Source organism: Scyliorhinus torazame, chromosome 21 (assembly GCF_047496885.1).
Source record: "Scyliorhinus torazame isolate Kashiwa2021f chromosome 21, sScyTor2.1, whole genome shotgun sequence".
Taxonomy (NCBI): domain Eukaryota; kingdom Metazoa; phylum Chordata; class Chondrichthyes; order Carcharhiniformes; family Scyliorhinidae; genus Scyliorhinus; species Scyliorhinus torazame.
In genome coordinates this window covers 45,689,258-45,714,428 of record NC_092727.1, presented here as the reverse complement: position 1 = coordinate 45,714,428, position 25,171 = coordinate 45,689,258, and the positions used below count along the sequence as shown (strand labels likewise).

The window sequence follows — 25,171 nt, the reverse complement described above, 5'->3', positions numbered from 1 at the left end:
CATCCTCCTTTTTCATATCAAACAAAAGATACACACAGGAGGGACGGCAGCTTTTAAGAGAAGGAAGGAAGTGCAGGGACGTGGTTTTGAGAGGGAGTTTCTAAGAGCCGGGATGACTGAAAGGTTAGCCTCTGATGGTGGAGGGCAGTGAGATGGTCACAAACAGTGTTCCACTACAGTGCAGTAATGCAATTGCTGCGAGCATAGAATTTGAGATGGTTCTTCAGGTAGTACAAGTAAGACCATGGTGGTGGTGGTGGGGGGGTGCGGTTGGGTTATGTTTGGTGGTAGTAACATTAATAGAGAAAGGATTCTGTAGTTTGTAGCCAACCTTGTCCAAAGATCTCTCTCCGATGTGCTGATTAAGGAATGCTGTTTACATTGGAAAACCTGGGTGTGGGATCAGGGATCAAAATTCAGACAGCATAAAGGATAAAGAATTGGAGCACAAACAGCGGAAAAGTAGTGATAAGGTTCAAGTGACTAATTATATAAATCTGCCTCGAGTACATGTGAGAGGAAGCCGGTGAATTTGGGAAACATCATTGAGCATTTGCAGATGCGGCTGGCGTTTTTTCTTCAGTCTCTTTGCTACCCGAGAGGCCAGTCAGGAGATTGATCCAGGGTGTTTTTTTCTCTTCTTTCTTCTCTCGTTCTCCCTCACGCGCTCTTTTCCTTTCTCGCGCTCCCTTTTTCTCTCTCCTTTTGTACCTGTATCAAGAGCACACAGAGGATGGTACACTTACCTGGCTGCCCAGCAGGTTGACTCCGACCACCTTTATTATCATTTCCTTTACTTTTACTTTGTTATGGTCTAATATTTTAGTAATAGACTCTGCTACAAATCTGAAACAGCCCTGCTAATTCCTTCACACTTCTGACTGACAGAACTGGTGCTGTTTTTTTTTTAAGCAGCATGTGTGATCTAGTTATTATTGGCAGTTCTCAGTAGCCTTGTAATGTGATGAATCGTACTCTACTTGAGCAATTCACTCTGGGAACTGGACATTCAATGCCTTTAGCTGGCTAAGTGACCCATTTTTCTGAGTGCTTCAAGCTGATGTACTGAGCAGCTGTAAGAACCGTCTCTGTTGTTTCCCTAGGTTCTAGATGTGAAGCAACCCCATGATGCAACATGCGTCCCCTGCATCAACACTGACCATGATGGCAACCCAGAGTGTGCCCCCTCCAACGTACCAAGAGAGTCAACAGGTGGGTTTGTGGTAAAAGAAGGAGGTCTGTGGAGACTTTGACGGTTCCATTGTGAGAACGCTGTCTGGGATTCTGAGGTTGAGAGCCCTGAAATTAATTTTAAAATTTGGATTGCGTCCACATTGTTTTTCAGTATTGTCATATGGAAGTGGGGGAAAGAGCAGGCAAACACTGCCAATTCCATGCAGAGTTAATAGCCTGAAGTACAGGTAGACCTGAAGTAATTCCAAAGACCTGTCTGTTGGTTCTCCACCCAGTGGAATTCTAGTTATTAAAAATAATTTTGCTAGGTATGCCATTCTTTGTTCAGGACTTTCTCTCTCTGTGCCTTTTTTAAATAACCCCTTCATTATTACTGTCAATTGTATAAATCAACCCAGCAGAGAAGAACCATATAAGATTCCAGTTCCAAAAGTCATGATTTTTGCAAATATTCTATGTATAAGTCGATTTTCCCTGCCCTGTCCCCCACTTTTTAGCCACAATCTGCTATACTCACATTAGCAGTCTGCCTCCACTTTCTTACCCCATAAGTGCATGTTTGCATTACAAAATCTTGAGGGGATTTGAATGGGTGGATACGCAGAGGATGTTTCCTTTTGTAAGGGAGACTAAAATTAGGGGACATAGTTTAAGAGTACGTAGTCTCCCTTTTAAGACCGGGGTGGGGGACATCTCTTTTTTTGTCTGAGGGTCGTTAGTCTGCGGAATTCTCCTCTCTGAGAATAGTGGAGGCTCGGTCTTTAGATTTATTTAAGGCTGAGTTAGATAGATTTTTGATGGATAAGGGAGTCGCGGGTTATTGGGTGCAAACAGGAAAGTGAATGGCAGAGTAGGCTTGCAGGGCCAAATGGCTTCCTCCTGCTCCTGCGTCCTATGCCCTATATTTTACTTACTGGTATCTTATAACTGGGCACAAGGGATAAAGTAGACGATAAGGGCTTTGTTGCTAAGATGTGTGCACATAGAGCAAACCGTGCGTAGAAAACGATGAAGGGAAATGAGTGGCCTGGATGGAAATCCCAAAACGGAATGAAGTATGAAGCTGGTATCAAGCTAAAAGTCGTAACATTTGCTGAATGATTAAATAACCGTGTGTGCAAATTGGGTGTTAGGAAAACGTCTTGCAAGACGTTTTTTTAAATGGTGATAGGTTGGGAAGTGTCAGTGTCCAAAGGGATCTGGGTCTCCTTGTTCACGAATCAGGGGAGGCAGTGGAGTCGTGGTATTGTCACTGGACTAGTAAACCAGACACCCAGGGTGAAGCTCTGGGACCCGGGTTTGAATGACAGATGGTGAAATTTGAATTCAATAAAACAAAGTCTGGAGTTAAAAGTCGAATGATGACCATGATGAAACCATTGCTGATTATCGTAAAAACCCAACTGGTTCACTAATGTCCTTCCGGGAAGGGGGCGGCACGGTAGCACCAGGGACCTGGGTTCGATTCCCGGCTTGTGTCACTGTCTGTGCGGGGTCTGCACGTTCTCCCTGTGTCTGAGTGGGTTTCCTCCAGCTGCTCAAGTCCCGAAAGACGTGCTTGTTAGTTAATTTGGACATTCTGAACTCTCTCTCAGTGTCCCCAAATAGGCGCCGGAGTGTGGCGACCAGGGGATTTTCACAGTAACTTCACTCCAGTGTTATTGTGTTACTTGTGACACTAATAAAGATTATAGTTATTATTATAACTAATCTGGTGTGGCCTACATGGGACTCCAGACCCACACAGCGATGCGGTTGACTCTTAACTGCCCCCACTGAAATGGCTACTCAGTTCAAGGGCAATTAGGGATGGGCAATAAATGCTGGCCCAGCCAGTGATACCAACATCCCAAGAACGAGAACCAAAAAGCTAGCATGGAGGTGCAGCAAGTAATTAGGAAGGCAAATGCTATGTTGTCCTTTATCGCAATGGTTTCATCATTAGACTGTAGTTACATAGCGTCTTTATACCTCACTTGGAGTATTGTGTACATCTTTGGTCCCTTTAACTAAGGAAGGATATATTTATCATAGAGGGAGTGCAATGGGGCTTCACCAGATTAATCCCTGGGATGGCGGGACTGTCTTGTGAGGAGAAATTGTGGAGATTAAAATCCAGCCCCCTGTGACATGTTTACCGGCAGCAGAGGCAGCTTGTCATTGGCGGCCGATGGGATCTTCCGGATCCACTGATGTCTATGGCATTATGGGTGGCAAGTGCATTATAGATGGCAAGTAACATTCAAGCCACACAATTGTGAAGCAATGGCCATCTCCAATAGGAGAGAATCAAACCATCGCCCCTTGACATTCGATAGGCATTGCTATCACTGAATCTCCCCTTAGCAACCTCGTGGGGGTTATCATTGACCAGAAATTGAAATGATCTAGCCATATAAATATTGTCACTACAAGAGCTGGTCAGAGGCTAGGAATCTTTTGGCGAGTAACTCATCTGATGACATCCCCAAAACCTGTCTACCACCTACAAGGCACAAGTCAGGAGTGTGATGGAATATTTCCACTTGCCTGGATGAGTTCAGCTCCAACAACACTCAAGAAGCTCAACATCATCCAGGACAAAGCAGCCACCTGGTTGGCACCCCTTCCACAAACATTTCCCCCCACACACACACTTCCCATCGCACAGTAGCAGCACTGTATACTATCTACAAGATGCACTGCAGGAATTCACCAAGTCTCCTGAGGCAATACCTTACAAACCCACAACCACTGCCACCTAGAAGGACAAGGGCAGCATGGGAACACCGCTACCTGGATGTTCCCCTCCAAGGTGCTCACCATGCTGAGTTGGAAATATATCGCCGTTCCTTCACTGTCGCTAGGTGAAAATCCTGAAACTTTCTCCCTAACAGCACTGTGGGTGTACCTACACCACATGTACTGCTGTGGTTCAAAAAGGCAACTCACCACCACCTTCTCAAGAGTACTTAGGGATGGGCAACCAAAGTTGGCCACGCCAGCGAAGCCCACATCCCATAAGAACAGATAGTTGGTGTAACAGCTTTATGGAGTAAAAATGTCTACTGTTGCGGCTGAAAACCAAGACCGCTCAGAGACCAGAAGAACTCGACACCAAAATTACCAATCTCCAGTGATTCGTCATCGGACAGTGGCAAAAAAACACTACTCACAATGTCATGTCGACAATATGGGTGAAACACCCAAGAATTTCGCTATGCCCAGCAACGAAACTGCAGTGGAAAGTTTTGAAAACCGTTCTGGTGAAAATTACAGGAAAGGAGAAGATGAGGTTCATGGTGGTACTAGCCTGAGGTTCATGGTGATACTATTCTGCATGGGCTGATTTAGCAAGTGGACTAAATAGCTCGCTTGTAATACAGAACAATGCCAACAGCGCGTGTTCAATTCCCGTACCGGCCTCCCCGAACAGACGCCGGAATGTGGCGACTAGGGGCTTTTCACAGTAACTTCACTGAAGCCTACTCGCGACAATAAGCGATTATTATTATTATTATTATTATTATTATTATTATTATTATTATTTCATAGCTTATGGTAATTTCCAAACTTAAAACCATTCCAAAAATTTCGCTCTTCGCAGGAGGGTTTGTGCAAGTCAGTGACAACCTTTGGATGGATGAGGATAGAGTGGAGTTGTGAATTGATGATGTGTGAAAGAGCATCCCAATGGGCGACGTGAAGATTGCGGCTTATTTGTGTGGGACATGTTCAGATGCCAGATAGCCAATGAGATTGAGAGGAGTCTGAAAGAAATAAAATCCAAATTGCAAATATACCAGGGTATACAGTTCAATCTTTGGATGTGTGCCAGTTAAGGATTGTGTTCACACTGAACAAAATTAGTGGATGGGTGATAGATAAACCCTGTATAATTTTGAAGACCTCTATCAGGTTAGTCTTTAACTTTTAAGAATTGTTCGAATCAAGTATGGGGAAGTGATTGGGTTAATTGAATTTGTGTAACATGGCACATGGGGCTGGAGTTCGTGCTGCCTGTTGTGTCAAGGACCATGGCTGCTGGACCCACTTAATCGTTGGAGAGACTCCAGTTCAGTCTCCCAGCAGGAAGAGAAGCTCTCCTGATTAAGTCAGAGGAATGAAGGAGCTGGAGCTGGATTTCCAGGTGTGGGTGGCAGGAGGATGTCAGTGAGGTTCATTCATGAGGCCATTGGCATCCATTATTCCTGATCGCAGCACAATTTAGTGATGACTAGGGGGATAAGCAGAGACTGCACGGCTTTCCATTGAAGGCTGCCTGCAGGCTCCGGTAATGGGAGAGGGCCTCGTACTCAGGCACTCTGTGCCCACAGTTGAGGGACCCGGTGTTAGGCGGAGGGAAATCACTGAAAGCCACTTCCATGCGCCTGCCTCCGATGCCCCTTCCCTCTTTCCTCCATTCTTTGACCTGGGATCCCACAATTATCATGGGCCTCTCATGGGTACATTGCCGCCAGAAGGCACTGCTCTGAATAGTCCTCGTGGCCTGAGAAGCTGCTGACCTCTGGCCTACAGTTGTCAGTGGGTGGGACTTTGCAACCAGGGAACTTAATCGCAGGCAGGGCCCAATAGTGGCCTGTTCCATTGAGTCCTGCCCACAAAGCTGACCGGGGTTTCCCACCAGTCCTCCATCCAGTGAGCGAGACCTGTGTTGACCCGGTTGGGTTAATGCAATTGATGGAGAATGGGTAAGGGTTATGTTAAATGGACTGATGGTGAATGAGAGGAAATGGAAAGAGGTCTCATTAATTGGAAGTGTAGATTGAGTAGGCTGGTCCGTTGGTTTCTCGAACTCTGGTGTAGAAACTAAGAAATAAAGGAAATGATGCTCACTTGACACAAATTTTACTAAAACACTGCATGAGGCACAAGATTTGTTTTTAAACTTGGTAAAACTTCAGTGCACGTTTATAGTTGGTTACAAAACCAAAAATTGCAGGTGATGAAAATCTGAAATACAGACAAAAAAATGCTGGAAATACTCAGCTGGTCTGGCAGCGTCTGTGGAGAGAGAAACAGTTAACCTTGTGGGTCGATGACCCTTCATCAGAACTGAGAGATAAAAATGTGAGTGTTTGAGCCTTTCACACCTAATCTAAACACCTTTTTGTTTCACCAATTATCCCTCCATTTGGTTTTTGTACCATGAAACCTTTTGTCAATTAATCTCCCCTGCATTACACCCGGTCACAGATCTTCCCCCCGTCACATGAAAACCTTTTACATTTCCGCCTTTCCTCATTTCTGATGAAGGGTCATCCACATGAATTTTACAGTGCGGGGGGGGGGGGGGGGGGGGGGGGGGGGGGGAGAGAGGAGGAGAGAGGAGGAGGGTGGTGGGGGGTGGTTAGAATCCCAACATTGGGGGAACAATCAGGACCTAAGCCCGCTCTTCCCAGCTGTGAGATCTGCTCGGTGAGCTTACTACAGGATGCCTCCTCACTGTTTGGCTGTGGGCCTGCAGCCCAATTAAGGAGAGTGAGTGGGCAACCTGAGACTGATGGCCTAATCACAGAACTGGTAGTTCTAAAGCCTCAGCACCGCCCCTGGGAGAGGTGGTCACTGCTGAGAAATGCAGGAGACTTTGGGCTTAAAGCAGGTGAGTGGAAAAATAAAAATAAATGAAAGGGCCGAATGTCAGAGGGCAAAACTCTCCAGAAGGCCACTGGGGCTGCAGTTAACGTCTTGCTTGCCTGTGGTCCCTTCTTTGGCCCATACACTCTTCCCCACCTCATCCACGGCCGCATCCATTTAGGTGGAAGCCCCCCAGGACAAGGGTTTGCCCTTCGTTGGAAAAATGCCGACGACAATGCAAAATGGCACCTGATTGGACTTTTGATTATGTAAATAAAGTTGGCTTTCCAATCCTTGAGGCTCTTCATATCCAGTCCCTCGGTCAGTAAAGGTTGCCGCTCCTGGGACTGCATCAGGAAGCCAATTTGACTTGGCACCCTATGATTATATCAACCCCTGCATCTCCCCAGCGGGGGACTGTTAAAATCCTGCCTGTTAACTCTTTCTCTCCACAGATGCTGCCTGATCTGCGGAGTATTTTCAGCATTTTCCATTTTTATTTATTGTTGCTATGGGTGTGGGAAATTCAAGTGCATGATCTTCAGTTTTTGAACGGCTTTGTCGAAAAAGGAACAGACTTCAAAACTCTCATTCAAGTGCAACATTTAAGTTGCTGAAAAAAGTGTTGTGAATGCTCCTGCAATTATGCAGGTTTTTGTTAAGCGAGGTTCAGTGATTATTTAGTACAAGGAACCAGAAGAGATGCATGGAAAAGACTTTTGTGATGGCCATGAAATACTCCACGAAGACTGGAACTCGAGGCCTTGCTTTCACACTGAATTCTTGGAAACACTATCGCCCAATTGGTAAATTCTAAACTACGCCCACCCAACTCATTCATTCTACGATGTTTTACCATTTTGTGATTCACTTTGGAGTCTGTCTGAATAGTTTGTGAGCTGGATTCTCCGCCGGTGGGATCCTCCGTTTCGCCAGCGGCGCACTCACGCCGCTGATGGTGACTATGGGTGATACCTGATTCCTTTTTGTCATTTATTTATGTGAACATGCGGGCTAATGTTTGGGATTTGGTGGGAGGATGGGATCGTTGTTATTAATATGGGGATTGACATATTTGTTGCTGATTATTGTTTATTGTTGGTGGGTGTTAATTTGGGATAAAATGTGAAAAAGGAGGAGAATAAATAATATTTTTTTTTTAAAAAAAAGAAAAAACATGGACATGACTTTGGAATGTAAACTGATTTTTTACTGTAGGAGCTCGGGAAGCAGTTAATAGTGAGGTGCGGCACAGTGGTTAGCACTGCTGCCTTACAGAGCCAGGGATCCAGATTCAATTCCGACCTTGGGTCACTGGGTGCAGTTAGTACATCCTTCCCGTGTCTGCGTGGGTTTCCTCCAGGTGCTCTGGTTTCCTCCCACAGTCCAAAGCTGTGCTGATTAGGTAGATTGCCCATGCTAAATTGCCTGATACGTGTCCAAATAAATAGGGATTACAGGGATAGGGCGGAGGCGTGGCCAGTGTGGGGTGCTCCTTTGGAATGTTGGCGAAGACTTGATGAGTCGATTGACCTCCTTCTGCACTGTAGGGATTCTATGAGCGAGGTGGGAATGTGGGACATCAATGGAAATAAATGGGGCAACAGAGTTAATGACAGAGTTGTCATGAGATGTAAACATGCAGCTAATGAACACATAGAATAGGACACGACCAATGAGCAGTCAGGACACTCAGTGGTGGTATCTCGCTATAAAAGGGATGAGGCACTCACACCCCGCCTCTTTCCACAGGCCAACATCTACAGAGTGAGACAGGGTGTATCCTCAGCATCACACCCCAGCACGTGGCTTAGAGCAAGGCTGGTTCAGTTAGACTGAGTTACTACATTTAGATTAGCAGAGAGTCAAACTCATTGAGAACTGTGCTAATAGTTCAATAAAACACAGTGAACTCACTTCAAAGTCTGGACCTTCTTTTACTCAAAACTGCATCAAGTGGCAGCTTGTGTTAATCCAAATTACATAACACAACATGATACCAGGAGTCTGTTCAATCTAGTTAGTTTAACTCAGCAAGATCCGTGACGACCAGCGAATGTATACCGGCACAATGGAAAAGATTCCAGCTCCTCACCAGCTCAGGACCTCCGGCAATCTCAGTTCCAACTGGCGAACTTTCAAGCAGAAATTTCAGCTTTATGTCGAAGCATCAGACCTCAATGGTGCGCCTGATGCACGGAAGATAGCTCTTTTCCTCACCAGAGCGGGTGATCACGTCTTGGAGATATTCATCTCCTTTCACTTCGCCGAAGACCAGGACAAGACAAAGTTTCAGACCATCCTGGACAAGTTTGGTGGTTAGCACAATTGCTTCACAGCTCCAGGGTCCCTGGTTCGTTTCCCGGCTTGGGTCACTGTCTGTGCGGAGTCTGCACGTTCTCCCCGTGTGTGCGTGGGTTTCCTCCGGGTGCTCCGGTTTCCTCCCACAGTCCAAAGATGTGCTGGTTAGGTGGATTGGCCATGCTAAATTGCCCTTGGTGTCTAAAATTGCCCTTAGTGTTGGGTGGGGTTACTGGATTATGGGGATAGGGTGGAGGTGTGGGCTTGGGTAGGGTGCTCTTTCAAGGAGCCGGTGCATGCTCGATGGGCCGAATGGCCTCCTGCCTGTAAATTCTATGATGATGACAGCCACTGCGAGGTGGACACCAATGGAATCTTCGAGCGCTACATATTCAAGCAGCGATTGCAAGGTAAAGACGAATCCTTCAACTCATATTTAACTAACCTTAGACTGCTAGCGCAATCCTGCAACTTCGGTGTTATCACTGACTCCATGATCAGAGACCAAATCATTTTTGGAGTTCACTCTGATCCTCAGAGAGCAGTTACTGAAGATCAAGCATATGACCCTGCCAGTCGCGATTGAAACATGCACAGTGCATGAGCACGGTAAAAATCGCTATTCCCAGTACAAAACGGCAGAAAATGATAAACTAGCCTCCAACGAGGCAGAGAGTGTGCAGGCCATCTCCCGGATGCAGCGCCTCAACATTGCCGAAAGCAGACATTTTGTGCGCCCTTCCCGGGGCCCGACGCAGGCACGATGCGAACGGGATAACGAAGCGGCCGAAACCCGCACTGCGCAGGTGCAGACATCTGAGAACCGCACTGCGCATGTGCAACGACGCACGGAGCGTCAGGACGCCGATGTCATGACGTGTTCGAACTGTAGCACCGCCCATTTAAAGAAACACTGCCCTGCAAGAGGCAGACGCTGTTTAAACTGCGGAGGCCAGGCCACTATGCAGCCCTGTGCAGATCTGCACCGCCAGTCAGGAGCCAGCGCTCCCAATTCCAACGACGGCGCTTCCGGAGTGTGCAACAATGCTTACAGGATTCTGATCCTGGCAATGCAACGGATCCAGATGATGAATGCCTGGACAATGCCTCCCGTGTGGGCATTATTACAACGTGTGAATATGCCACACCAGACTCATCGCAAGTCCACTCAATCCTAGCTGTGGATTCCGAGGACGAATGGCGAGCAGTGATGAAGGTGAACCACTGCCCCATCCAGTTCAAGCTGGACACAGGTGCCTCTGCCAACCTCCTCTCACAGGCAGACTTCAGACGCATTAAGAAGCCCCCCACGGTCCTTCCTGCTGCCTGCAAGCTCCTGGATTACAACGGGAATGCCATCACGGCACTGGGATCCTGCCATCTGCTCATATCCAACCGACTCACACAAGCATGGTTACGCTTTGAAATTGTTAAGATGGAGAGGGCATTCCTACTAGGTGCGCACGCCTGCAAGCAGCTGAACCTCATTCAAAGGGTTTACATCCTCCCATGTGGATCTTCAGGCCGGCATCGACGACATCCTCACCCAGTATCCAGATGTGTTCAACGGGAAGGGCACGCTGCCATATCGATACAAGATTCTGCTACGACCTGATGCCAAGCCAGTGGTCCACGCACCACGATGTGCCCGTGCTCCACTGAGAGAGCGCCTGAAGACACAGCTCCAGGATCTTCAGCAAAAAGGCATCATATCCAAGGTCACCAAACCGACTGACTGGGTCAGCTCGATGGTGTGCGTAAAGAAGCCTTCGGGGGACCTGCGCATCTGCATTGATCCCAAGGATCTAAATTAAAATATCATGCGGGAACGCTACCCCATCCCAAAGCGGGATGAACTTGAGTGCGATGGCACACGGGCGCTTCTTCACCAAATGGGATGCATCACAGGGATTTTGGCAAATCTATCTGGAAGAGGCCAGCAGAAGGCTCTGCACCTTCAACTCGCCTTTTGGCAGATACTGCTACAATCGCATGTCATTTGGCATCATCTCGGCATCGGAGATATTCCATCGCATCATGGAGCAGATGATGGAAGGCATTGAAGGGGTTTGTGTGTACGTGGACAACATCATCATATGGTCCACGACCCCTGAAGAACATGTGTTCCATCTCCAGAAGGTATTCCGCCGTGTAAATGCCAACGGCCTAAAGTTATAGGTCCAAATGTTGTTTTGGCACATCGACGCTCAAGTTCCTAGGTGACCAAATCTCACAGCATGGTGTGCGCCCGGACACAGACAAAATCAAGGCCATCGAGGCGATGAAGGTCCCTGAGGACAAAAAGGCGGTGCTGTGCTTCTTGGGTATGGTCAGTTTTCTGGACAAGTTCATTCCAAACATGGCCACACACACCACAGCCCTACGCAACCTGGTGAAAAAGTCAACTGCCTTTGAGTGGAAGGCGGCACACCAGACAGAGTGGCTGAAGCTGAAAGCCAAGCTCACCACTGCACCAGTCTTGGCATTCTTCGACCCAGACCGGGAGACAAAGATATCCACAGATGCGAGTCAGGATGGCATCGGTGCGGTGTTGCTTCAACGAGATGACACATAATCCTGGGCACCAGTAGCCTACGCATCAAGGGCGATGACGCCCACTGAAACCAGATATGCTCAGACTGAGAAGGAGTGCTTGGGTCTTCTCACCGGCATCCTCAAATTTCATGATTATGTCTACGGCCTGCCGACATTCACTGTCGAGACGGATCATAGGCCTCTGGTCCACATCATCCACAAGGACCTGAACGACATGACGCCTCGGTTGCAGAGAATCCTGCTTCAACTTAGGAGGTATGACTTCAACTTGGTGTACACACCCGGTAAGGAGCTCATCATCGCTGATGCATTGTCCCGCTCCATCACCTCGCTCAGTGAGCCGCTGGAGATCATCCAGTACATCGAATCGCAGGTGCAGCTGTGTGCTCGCACTCTCCCGGCGACATATGAGAAGGTAGTTCTCATCCGTGATGAGACAGCCAAAGACTCCTGCTTGCAGCGCGTCATCCACAACCTCAGCAATGGCTGGCCGAAAGGGCAGTGCCCATAATTTTACAAGGTGAAGGATGACCTGACGGTGATTGATGGTATCCTCCTCAAGCTGGACAGGATTGTCATTCCGCTCAGTCTCCAGAGCTTGGTGCTGCGCCAGATTCATGAGGGACACCTGGGCGTCGAAAAGTGCAGATGCAGAGCCCGGAAAGCTGTCTACTGGCCCGGCATCAGCCAGGACATCATGAACATGGTCCTCAACTGTGCTACCTGTCAGCAGTTCCAGCCAGCGCAGAGCAAGGAGATGCTCCAATAGCATGATATAGTGGTCCAAGGTTGGCATCGACCTCTTTCATGCGAATGGTCGCGACTATGTATTGATCATCGACTATTTCTCAAATTACCCTGAGGTGCTGAAACTCCTGGACCTCACCTCTCGGACCATCATCGAAGCCTTTAAGGAGACGTTCTCAAGGCATGGCATCCCAATCACCGTCATGAGCGACAATGGCCCGTGCTTTACCAGTCGAGAATGGTCCACGTTTGCCAGGTCATACAATTTCCAGCATGTCACCTCCAGTCCACAATCTCCGCAGTCCAGTGGAAAATTCGAGAAAGGGGTGCACATTGTGAAACAGCTCATCTGCAAAGCCACAGGCTCTGCTTCTGACATACACCTTGCACTGCTCGCGTACAGGGCGACTCCATTATCCACTGGCATGTCGCCGGCTCAACTCCTGATGAACAGGGACCTGCGATCGACACTTCCAGCCATACAGCTGCCCAACCTGGATCACCTCCCGGTGCTGCAGAAGATGCAGCAGCTCAGAAACCGTCAGAAGCAGGACTATGATGCCCATGCCACCGATCTGGTCATGCTATCACTGGCAGACACGGTCAGGATCAAGATATTGGATGGTGGGTGGTCTGCACCGGCTGTCGTTGTTCGACAGGCCATGCCCCGCTCTTATGTTGTACATATGGCTGGTGGCTCCAGCGTGTGAAGGAATCGACGGGCACTGTGCAAAGCTGCCTGCCCGCAACCACTTTCTCCTCCATTTCCATATGTTGAATTGCCACCTCCTGATACCTCGCAGCAAGAGGCCACCAGTCAGGCTTCCATCCCGCCTGTCAAGGCGCCGTTGTCCCCTCCGCCACCTCTCCAGTGGTTCACCAGGATCAGATGCAAGCCTCAGAGACTGGACTTGTGAACGTTTGTTTTGTTTGCTCTGTTCTGTTGTCCTCCGTCAATCACGTTAGACAGACTCATTCACATGTAAATACATTCACATACGCCAACAAAACATTAAAAAGGGGGAGATGTCATGATATGCAAACATGCAGCTAATGAACACATAGAATAGGACACGACTAATGAGCAGTCAGGACACTCGGGGGTGGTACCTCACTATAAAAGGGATGAGGCACTCACACCCCACCTCTTTCCACAGACCAACACCTACAGAGTGAGACAGGGTGTATCCTCAGCATCATACCCCAGCACGTGGCTTAGGGCAAGGCTGGTTCAGTTAGACTGAGTTACTACATTTAGATTAGCAGAGAGTTGAACTCATTGAGAACTGCGCTAATAGTTCAATAAAACACATTGAACTCACTTCAAAGTCAGGAGCATTTTTACTAAAAACTGCATCAAGTGGCAGCTTGTGTTATTCCAAATTACATAACATAACAAGTGAAAGAAAGAGGGGTCTGAGAGAGCCAGAATAGAGGAGAGGAGTGGTGATGGAAGCAATGGAAAGGAGAGAAAGACATGAAGGAAGGGAGATTGTAGGCCAGAGGTTGGAAGAAGAAGAGAAATAAGCCACAGGAGAGCGAAGAATAATAGAGCAAAAACTCAAATGTATTGGCTGAGAAATGTGATCACTCAGTACAGGTTTTTACAGGTTTTTAGCATGCTAATTGTTCGCTTAAGCTCCAAATACGATGAAAATGTGTGGCCTGCATCAGATAAGGTGCATGCACTGGCAGAAGGAGCACATGTGCAAAGAGTTTTTAAGGCAGATTAACTTGTGTAAATTAGGGCGCTGCCCATCTTGTAGGACTAAATGTTAGCTTTTATGTTGCTATGCGCTGAGCTCACAACACAGTGCCACCTATGAATGCGGAGCTACTGGGATCAGGAGTGCTGTTCTTGACCACAAATTAAAAGGCCATGGGATGCCCTCACTATCCCCCACCTAACATTGCTGGGCTGAGAACAAATTGCCATCCTTCCTTATGTCTCCCCTGGTCAGAGGTCTAAATGCCCGCCCATCCTTGCTTGCCTGAGGGCCTGTGAGATGCAAGCGGGAACCCGATTTAATTTTTCTCTTTCTGACCCTACCACAAATTAAATTTGCTGACTTTACAGAGACCAGGGATCGGAACGGGGACACTATATTGGTCTGTGTGCCATCCTAGACAATGAACGTGCCACATTAGATGCCCCAGGAGCAGGCACAAGAGTGCATTTAACATAATAACACTGAGGGTGCAGATTTATCTTGTCAGAGCTCGAAAGTACATATTGAGACAAATAGACTCATCAAGCACCCACTCATTAACAATCTGCTGCCGCTCCGATTTACCCAATGATCAGGGGAATGAAAATAAATTATAATGTCTTAAATTAAGCTTCTTTGTTCTTCGCGCATAAATTCTGTCCTTGAGGATTTGTGGCAGAGAGATTTATAACAGACAGTGGCTGTCAGTCATTTCCACAGGCTTGATAACAGGACAACTAAGCTTCTATAGAGACCCCTGGGGAGGCTGGTGTCTGTAGTAGGTGAGCGCAAGAGGACCACATAAAACCTAAAAACCTGCGGAGATTTAAGAGCTGAAAGTACAAAGGAATGTAGAATGGGGTTAGTTGAGTGTGAAGAGCCCAATTTAATTCACAGTGAAGCAGGGATTAAGAATTTATGGCTTTTGAAAGAGCTGATAATGGACCAAGCAACCTTATCCTTGTTAGTCCCTTGAGAAACAAATTGACTGTTTAATAAAATAGGATTGAGATCAAAATCCTAAGGGGAAAATGGGAGGGGGAAGGAGAGCAGCTTTTACTTGCGTCAGATAACATAACAGCCCTCCTTTCCATTGCCCACCAAATCGTCCGTACAAGTACCTGCTCTGTGAGACGAGCTGTTTGCGGGGTGACAGCTCCTTCAGCTCAAAAGTGTTCCGGAAAATCGGGATCCCAGTCTTGGCGTGTATGGAGCTGAGTTGGATCAAGCTCTGGTCCCGAAAGGCAGGGATGAATTGGAGCTGAATGCCTTGTCTTGGGGAAACGGGGACTGGGTTTTAAAAATTGATTCATGTGATGCGAGAGCCACTCGCAGCAACAGAATTTTTATTACCCACCCCTAATTGCCTTTTAAAAGGTGGTAGTGAGCCACATGCTTAAAGTGCTGCAGTCTGTGTAGTGAATGTACTCGCGTACAGCTGCCGTGAGTCTCAGAATGTTGGTCCAGGGCCGGTGAATGATCGGCGATACATTTCCAAGTCTGGAAGGTGTGTAACCTGGAAGTGATGGTGTTCTCAAACGTGTGCTGACCTTGCCCTTCGAAGCTGTAGTGGTGCGGCACGTGTTGTCAAAGAAGCCGTGGCAAGCTGGTGCAGCGCGTTTTTGTAGGTGGTACATGCTGCTGACATGGTGAACCAGTGCTGGAGGGAGTGAATGTTGAAGGTAGTACATGGAGTACAAGTCGGGAGGGCTGCTTTGTCCTGGAGGTTGTTATAAGTTTCTGGAGTGTTGGTGATGCTGCACTCATCCAGGCGAGTGCCGAGTATTGCATCGCTCTCCTGACTTGCTCCTTGTAGATGGTGGATAGGCTTTGGAGAGTCAGGAGGTGAGTTACTCACCACAAGATTCCCAACGTCTGACCTTGTAGCCATATTAGTTAGCTGGTTGGTCCAGCTGGTAATCAAAGGTTGGACTTTCCCTTGTTGGAGATGATCCTTGTGTGGCACCAAGTGCTCATTTAGTCTGAGAAGAGTGGCCTTATTCTGAATGAGTGTTACTATTTGCATGGGCACGCTGGCTGTTGGTCAGCGTCGTGAAATAAGTACGGTAGCATCGGGCATGTGTATGGAACTTCTTTTGAACTTTGTAGCCTTTACGGGATGTGTGTGGCTGGAATAGTCTACATTTATTGCCCACGGGAAGGTGATGTTGGGCAGTGCGTATTAAATGAAATTGCTTGCTAGGCTATTTCAGAGGGCAGTGAAGAGTCGACCATTTTGCTGTGGGCCTGGAGTCCGAAGAAGGCCAGAATGGGTAAGGACAGTCGTTTCCCTTCCTTAAAGGCGTTAGTGACTTAGATTTGTTTTTATGACAATTCTTTCATGTTACTAATATACGTAATTGAAATTAAATTCCCCAGCTGCTGTAGTGAGCTTTGAACTTGTGTACCGGGATCATTGTCTAGGCCTATGGATTACGAGTTCAGAAATGTATTCACGGTGACACTGTACTCTTGATGTTAGTGAAGTTGATTTTGCATCTCCTTTTGTCACTGTGTTTTGTGAAGTGCTGGAAATAGAACTCATTTTTACATAAGTGAAGTAAATGGGTTTTTAAATATTTCTGGGGTACTGTGTTATTCTGTAAAGTAGAACTATGGAGGCTGTGTCTGTGACCAATTTAATTAGGCTGGGGACTGGGTGCCTGTAGAATTAAGACTTATCAACGGGGCTAGGTGTGGCGAGCAAGCATTTAAAAAAAACAATGTATTCTCCTTTTTCACATTTTTATCCAAATTTAAACCCACCAACAAATAATCAATAATAACAAATACAGTGCCAACCCCTGGTCAACAATCCCCTCCTCCCACCAACCCCCAAATATCAAAGAAAGGGAACCAGGAATCCACCATACATAGTCATCAACAACATAAACAGTCCAAACGCCCAACCTCCCCACTAATATTCGATGTCATCCAATTCTTGAAAACGCATAATGAACAAAGCCCATGAATTGTAGAACCCTTCCATCCTTCCCCTCAACTCAAACCTCACCTTCTCAAGTGTTTAAAAGCTCCAACAGATCCCCCCACCATGCTAGGGCACAGGGTGGAGAAACTGCTCTCCACCCCAACAGGATCCGCCTTCGGGCGATCAGCGAGGCGAAGGCTACAACATCTGCCTCCGCACCCGCTTCCAACCTCAGCTTATCCGATACCCAGAATACGGCCTCCAGAGGACCCGGTTCAAGCCTCACATGTACCAGCTTCGAAATTGCCCTGAAAACCTCCCTCCAATACTCCCCCAGCTTTGGACAGGACGTAAACATATGAACGTGGTTTGCGCACCACCCCCCAGCAACGCTCACAAACATCCTCTACCCGCTCAAAGAGTTGTCTCATCCTCACCTTTGTGAGGTGCACCCTATACACCACCTTCAGTTGTATAAGCCCCAACCTCGCGCACAAAACTAAGGCAGTCACCCTCTGGAGCACCTCCTCCATGCTCTCTCCTAACTCCTCTGCCCACTTTGTCTTAATTCGCTTCAGCGGTGCCTTCTCTTCTCCCAGAATCGCCCCATAAATCGCTGACTCAACCCCCTTCTTCATTTACCCTGTCGTCAGCACCTCGCCCAACAGTGTGGAGGCCGCGTCATCAGGAAGCTCTGTATCTCCTTCTTAGCGAAATCCCGGACCTGCATATACCTAAACATTTCCCCCTGCCCCAATCGATATTTTGCCTCCAGATCCATCAGTCCCAAAAACCGGTCCCCCAGAAACAAATCCTTTAGTGCCCAAACTCCCATCTCCGAAAACTCCCATCCCACTTCCCTGGCTCAAATCTGTGATTCTCCCGAATCGGTATTTCCCTTGACCCGCCTCCAGCCTAAAGTGCTGGCGCAACTGCCTCCAGATTTGCAATGTCCCTACTACTACCGGATTCCCTGAGTATTTCCTCAGGCCATGGGAGTGGTGCTGTTGCCAACGCCCTGAGCCCCGACCCCCTGCAGACTGACCTCACCTCCGCATTCGCCGCCCAGTAATAATATGGTAAATTTGGAAGACCCAACCCTCCCGACTGCCGCCCTCTCTGCAACAACACCTTCCTAATCCTAGCCACCTTCCACCCCACCATATAAACAAGGTAATCATCTTTTCAACCTCCTTGAAAAATGCCTTTGGCTGAAAGATCAGCAGGCACTGAAAAATAAACAAAAATCGCGGCAACACGTTCATTTTAATTGCCTGCAGAGCAAGCATTTGAAGTCAATAGAGCCAATTTGGATGTTTCACAAGTAAACACAGCATAAGTAGGCATTTACATTAGGAGATACGTGAGGGTTTGGATTTTTAGCTGTCGAATTTCAAAGGGAGGTAAGATGAAATTGAATTACAACTTCAGAACAGGTCAGAATAATAAAGGCAAAGCTTTAAAATTTTATTTTACCCAAAAGTAGTGGCCATAAGGAGAACTTAAAAGGTTTTATAAATTTCAGAGAAGGACATTTGAAAAAGATGAAAGAGGAGGAAATATATTTTAAGAAATGTTGGAAACTATGACGGGGGTTTGGCCATATAAGTTCTTGTGAGCGCTGTTCTGTGAAATGACGAAGTGAACAGACTTCCGCTACCCCAGAGAAGTGTCTGCTGTTTCAGAAAACAGAGTTTTGTTCTAAAGCTTTTGGAATTCTACACAGCAGAGTGAGAAAGGAAGAGAAGCTGTGTGACGTAACTTCTCTACAGCAACAGTGGATTGGACCTTGTGGTAATATTACTGGATTTTTTATAGATTAAATATCTATATGGACTGTTGCCTAAAGGGTTGCTTCTTTGTGAGTCTAACTAGGTAGAAGTCCTTTTGGGGAAAATATTCTGTGAAACTAATTTTTAACTGCGCAAATGTAATCCTGTATGCTTAAGTTTTCTTTTGTTAATAAATGTTTTAATTTACTATTTAAACTCTCCAAATGTTTTGTTGGAATTTGTTACTCTTGATTTCAACAAACGTACCTTCTCATAGCAAAATACAAATTGAAAATTGTTGTGATAGGTTGCCAAGATTCCCTTTGGGATTTGGTTAGGACACCAAATACCACCTGGTCATAACGCTCAAAACAGAAAATGGTGGAAATACTCAGCAGGTCTGTCAGCATCTTTGTAGCGCGAGAAACAAACTTTTCCCAGATCTGTGAGGCATGAGGCAATTTAGAAATTTGCACCTCCTTTTGACTTTTTGACACATTCCTCCCTCCGCGTGCTTTTCCCTTAGGCAGACTCTGCGGGTTCACTGGCAGCCCTCCCAGCAGCAACAGGAAGTCAGTCAAGGTTAGTAATAGGCCATTTATCTGCAGTTTTCCTGGCCACAAGAGGTTTTACCGGGGACAGGACAGACCCCCCCCCCAAGAACTCAGCAAGAGGCTGAGTTGAGGGTTCACATATATTTGCTGGCAGTAATGCATCAAGGGGATCAAACCCCAGGCAACCAGACCTCTTGCAGCAGCTCATAGAGACTCATGTCGCCGCTCATGCTTATCCTCCTTCAGTGGCCACTGTTCCCCTTCCAAAGAAAGCACCTCCGTGGTGGCACTGCCAAACCTGCTGATGGTCCGGCCGTGCCTACACTGCAAAAGCGGAATGTTGCAATCTCCATGCTGATTGGATATCCTGACGCTGACTGGAGGGATCCCAGAGGGGACTTGTTACTTGGCCCCCTCCAGGAAGATTGCATCTGATCGCCCTTCAGCAACTCATTCCAACATTGGGATTGGCACGCAGGCTGAAAACGTCAGTCTAAGCTTCAGATCAATGACCTTTCATCAGAATTGGGAAAAGTTAGAGTTGTAAAAGTTTGAGCAAGTAGAGAGGCAGTAAAAGGGGGAAGAGGTGCGAGACACAGAACAAAAGGGATGGTCTGTAATTGGGCGGAACGCAGAAATCATTAAATGGCAAAAGGGTTGATTGTGCAAGACAAAACACAGTGGTATTGGGAGACAAAAAATAAAAGACGTATCTAGTGGTCATGAGTGGCTGACCAACTTTTACCTTTTCCACTGAAAATTAGAATCCAGGCTCCCATATCGAGTAAAACACAGTTGCTTCATAGCTTATCTGTGTAGAGTGGCACTGTGACCACCCATCTCTCCCAATGTAATCATTGAAGTTTGCTGCTGGTGAATGAAAGATGAATCTAGATCCATGTGACAGGTAATTCCAACAATAAATTGAGAGATCTGGGCTAGCAAATATTTCCCTCACTATAAAGTTTGATTGGGTGATTTATGCTGTTAAAAGATCTCCTGTGCTTATCTCTGTTGTTCAGCCCCTTTTCACGGTTTCAGTAGATGAAGCGAAGCCTGTTTAGCCTGTTTGTGTTAAATATCATAGCGCACAGTGCAGGTGACAAACTTAATAGAGGCAAAACTGGGCCTTAAATATCTAATGAAGGATTTTATGAAGCTTTCGATGTCCATCCATTTATTATTCTAACTTGAATTGATTATCTTGATTAAATGCAGTTCAGAAAGTAAGCTGACTGTTCGCAGCTGAGTTATATCATGTGTCACTCATCTAACAATTGTGTTGACCCACAGACCTACCGAGTAAAGACATTTGTATTTGTGATATGAAACCATGCAGATCAGATGACCTCACATTCAATTTCTGTGCAGTGTTAACATAGAACATAGTTCTATGTACTTCTCTTATGTGTTCTCGTACTTTACCAGCTAAATGTTAAATTCTTCCTTGAAGATGCAAAAACTGTTTAGATATTTTTTTTATGGCCTTAACTACTCATCCTGCCATTTTTAATAGCCTATGTACCTACTTTTAAAAAATAAATTTAGAGTACCCAATTCATTTTTTCCAATTAAGGGGCAATTTAGCATGGCCAATCTACCTACCCTGCACATCTTTGGGTTGTGGGGGCGAAACCCAAGCAAACACAGGGAGAATGTGCAAACTCCACACGGACAGTGACCCAGAGCCGGGATCGAACCTGGGACCTCGGCGCCGTGAGGCAACAGGGCTAACCCACTGCACCACCGTGCTGCCCCCTAAGTACCTACCTGATGTAAAATCTATCATTTGAGATACTTTCCTTTCCATATTCTTACTTTCAGAATGTGCCAGATCATTTATTTCCCCACTCTGCTAGCTGAAGTACTCTTGCGATTTTTCAGTCTTTATCACAATTTGTGATCCCCTTACAATTCTTTCCTTTAAAGTCCAGGTCATTTCTGAATGCAATTGAATAAGAATGACCCAACATTGACTCCTGTGGGACACCTCTCACCCAACCTTTCACAGCTACCCATTGTTTTGTCATTATCCTGGGAGGAGAAAGTCCTCCAGAGCTCCCCACCTGATTGGTATTCAGTAACCTTTCCATGTACACTGGAGATCTCGTAAAGGTGAGATGCCAGGTGTGATGGAGTCCACATCACTGGTTGGGTCCAATTAGGCCAGGCTCCTGCTGTCAGTAGAGCCATATTCGAGTGCACATCACTTTTAAGGAGGAGGGAAGTCATTGTTATACTGTTGTCCATTCCAGGCCTGTCCCAATGTCACAGCTTTGGCAATCCTCTGTAACTAAACCCTCCTATTATTCCAAGATCATTTTAGGGAGCAGAAACAACTGGGAGTGGATTTTCCGGTCCCCCAGCCTCTTGTTTCTCAGCAGCGAGCCATTCGCTGGCTGTGGGATTCTATACTCCCACCGCTTGTCAATGGGATTTCCCATTGAAGCCACTGGGAAATCCACAGGCGGGGGTGTGCTCCTGGCGGTAAAAGAGAATCTCAATGGTCAGAGAAATCCGGCTACGATTTTCTACAGCAGACCATGCCTCCATATTATACCTCAAAGCCAGGCAGTGAAGGATAGAAATGGAGCTCAAACTTTTAGAGCTTTTATTCGCAAACACTTTTGAAACTCTTTCCACTTGGAACCACTTGGAGCTCTTGCACCCTCAGTCCTCATCTCCCTACTTCAAATTTAAGGGAACTTTGGAATTATTTTGCCTCCAGGATAAAGATTAACCATTCAAAAGACTCTGACTCATTCACCTCACACCCTCCCCTCTCCTAAACTGTGCTCCATTTGAGTGTCTGTCAAATTTAACCCCAACCTCTTCCTTTGCAACTTAATACCAACCCCTTAAAATCTTGTCAAACTCCTCCCCCACCCAATGGCCTGTGCTTCATCCTTGAAGGAGCACCCAGCTAGTCTCTATTCATCAACAGCCTAATCTGCCTGGTTGTACTTGAACTCATGTTAAATAATTTCTGCTCTTAACTCCATACACTTCTTGCATTCAAAAGGAACCTGCATGGATCCTAGCTCTGTCTACTATCTGGTGGGATATTCCTTGTGGGATATTCCTTCAATATATGGGTCCTAGCTATGCCTGCCACTTTATGGGATATTCCTGATGGGATACTTCTTGTGAGATATTCCTTCAACAACACTTTCCAAACCCACAACCTCTACCACCTAGGAGGATAAGATCAGCATATTCATGGGAACACAACTATCAACAAGTTCCCTCCAAGCCACACAACATCAAGACTTGGAATTATATCGCCTTTCCTTCACTGTTCCTGGGTCAAAATCCTGAAACTCCTTCCCTAACAGCACCTTAGGTATACCGACACCATATGCAGACTACAGTGGTTCAGGAAGGTGGCTCACCACCAGCTTCTCGAGGGCAATTAGGGATGGGCAACAAATTCTGGCCTAGCCAGTGAAGCCCACATAAATCTTTAAAAATGTGTGACATTCTTTGTTCCAATCCTACTGAGATCCTTTCCCTCACCTCTTTTTTTTCAGTTCCTTGATGGCTGTAATGATGATATTTCCTGCTCTCACCATGAACTGGAAAATGTAATCAACTTTGTTTCCAATTCCCAACCTTTTGTTGCTTCTCGTGATACATTTCCAACTTCCTACTCTTCCTTCACTTTACGGTTTCCATTTATTGGGATAAGCTAGAGATAAGTATCCACTATAAGCCTGCTGACTTCCACAGCTATCTCAACCACACTTCTTCACACCCTGCTTCTGGTAAGGTCTTCTTTCCATTCTCCCACTTCCTTCATCTCTGTCACAGCTGTCCTGCCGATGCAACCTTCCATCACTTACTCTGTTCCTTTGGTTGACCGGGTCTGTGACAATGTTTGTTCTATTTCTCTTCCTTATGTTCTATTCATTTGCTTCATTCATCCCTACTCACTCACACACTCTCTCTCTCTCGCTTTCTCTATTTCTCTCTCTCTGTCTGTCTCTTTCTCTCTCTCTCGGTCTCTCTCTCTGTCTCAATCTCTCTGTCTCTCTCTCTCACTCTCTCTGTCTCACTCACACTGTCTCTGTCTCTCTCTCTCTCTGTCTCTCTCTATCTCACTCATTGTCTCACTCTGTCTGTCTGCCTGTCTCTCTCTCTCTCTCCAGATTCCAATACAAACCCACCTTTCTCTCCCATTTCAGCCTTCCAATTCCTCCGTCACACACTGATCCACTCCTCAATTACCCCCAGTACTCTCTACCATTCCCACAGCTTCTACCAGTGCAAACACAGCAGATGCAACACCTTCCTTTTTACCTCCTCCTATCCCACCATTCAGGGATGCTAACAACCTTCTAGTTTGAACAGGGATTTACTGATACATCTTTTAAATTAGTGCACTGTATTCGCTGGTTGTGATGCAGTCTCGCCTACATGTTGAAGCTCAAACCTTAATTGTCACTGTATGATCCACAGCCCTTGTGAAGAATTGTGCAACATAGCCCTTCCCCCAGTTGCCCTCTTCGCTGAAGATGACTGTGTAGTGAACGGGTCTGCGTATAATGCCATGGAACAGGAGAGCTAATGGGCTAGAGCCAAAACAAACAAACTCCCTAAATTATTTCCAAGGTGTTTTTGCGGAGGTCAAGTACCATTGTAAAAGCTTTATTATTTCTCATCCTCCACAGATGACAGCCACGGCGCAGCAGACCACCAAGACACAGCCGGTACATATTCCATCACCCGCTGCAGCTGCCACACCTGTAGCCACTGTACCGCTCGACCCTCAAGCACAGCTGGAGTCTGACAAGAGAGCAGTGTACAGGTACAAAAAGTATACAGAGCAATGTATGGATGTGCAAAGATTTTCATAATGCAAGTATGAAAAGCATACCAAGAGCAGTGTTATAGTAGTGTAAGAAAGACTTGCAGAGCAATGAGGTTGTACAGTAACACACGGGGGGCTGGATTCGCCGTCCCGCCGGCACCACATTTCTGTTTCAGCATGCCGGCGGGATGCTCCGTTTTGCCGGCTGGTCAATAGGGTTTCCCATTGAGAATCCCCAGGGCTGCTGGCAAAATGGAGCATCCCACCGGCGGAGAATCCAGCCCCGGGTTTCAGCTGAGTTTCTAAACTATGTTTTCCTGTGGGAATTGTAGTAAACACAATATAAACCAATAGTACACGCCCGTATACAGCTTAATATCCCTGGGCCAGTTCTCTGATTTCTGATGTTCGAATGGTGGGAAAAGGCCCAGTTGGAGCTCAGAATTTCGGCGGGAGCAGAGTGCAGGGGCCTGTCGGGAGGTGAGTTTTTGATTTAAAAACACTTACCTTACAGGAGCAGTCCTCAGAATTTCGGCGGGAGCAGAGTGCAGGGGCCTGTCGGGAGGTGGGTTTTTGATTTAAAAACACTTACCTGGTCCCAATTCCGTTCTTCTTTTCTGTGTTATTTTTTTTTTTAATATAAGGCGGGAACCGGAAGTTCGACCCGCGGACTTCTGGGAAGGTGTCCCCCCCCCCCCCCCCCAAACCAATAAATTCTGGTGGAGAGGAAACCCGAGACACTACACGTGTAGTGTCTCCCACCCGCCCTCCTCCTTTAACCTAATAATAAGACCCATTGGTGTGAGGCAAGTGCCATATTATATCATTATTTTAAAAAAAAAATTATTTATTAACCAGAACTTGGTTGGAAGTTAGAGGGATGGCAGGGAAGGGAGTGCAATGTTCCTCCTGCAGGATGTTTGAGGTGAGGGATGCCGTTAGTGTCCCTGCTGATTTTACCAGCAGGAAGTGCAGCCATCTCCAGCTCCTCCAAGACCGAGTTAGGGAACTGGAGCTGGAGT

General features: G+C 46.7%; 1 protein-coding gene across 11 annotated transcripts in view; it reads left to right on the top strand.

Annotated features, from left to right (window-relative positions):
• pknox2 (pbx/knotted 1 homeobox 2) overlaps positions 1-25,171 on the top strand; it is a 786,965-nt gene that overhangs the window by 495,930 nt on the left and 265,864 nt on the right. For 7 of the 11 annotated variants that reach the window (XM_072486729.1, XM_072486738.1, XM_072486730.1 and 4 more), the window contains 2 exons: positions 1,104-1,212; positions 24,010-24,146. In XM_072486729.1, coding sequence (XP_072342830.1) covers positions 1,126-1,212; positions 24,010-24,146 — 224 coding nt within the window. In that variant the 5' untranslated portion in view covers positions 1,104-1,125. Of the gene's footprint in view, positions 1-1,103; positions 1,213-19,333; positions 19,368-24,009; positions 24,147-25,171 lie in introns of those variants that run through there. The other 4 variants (XM_072486735.1, XM_072486736.1, XM_072486737.1 and 1 more) reach the window with 2 other exon arrangements.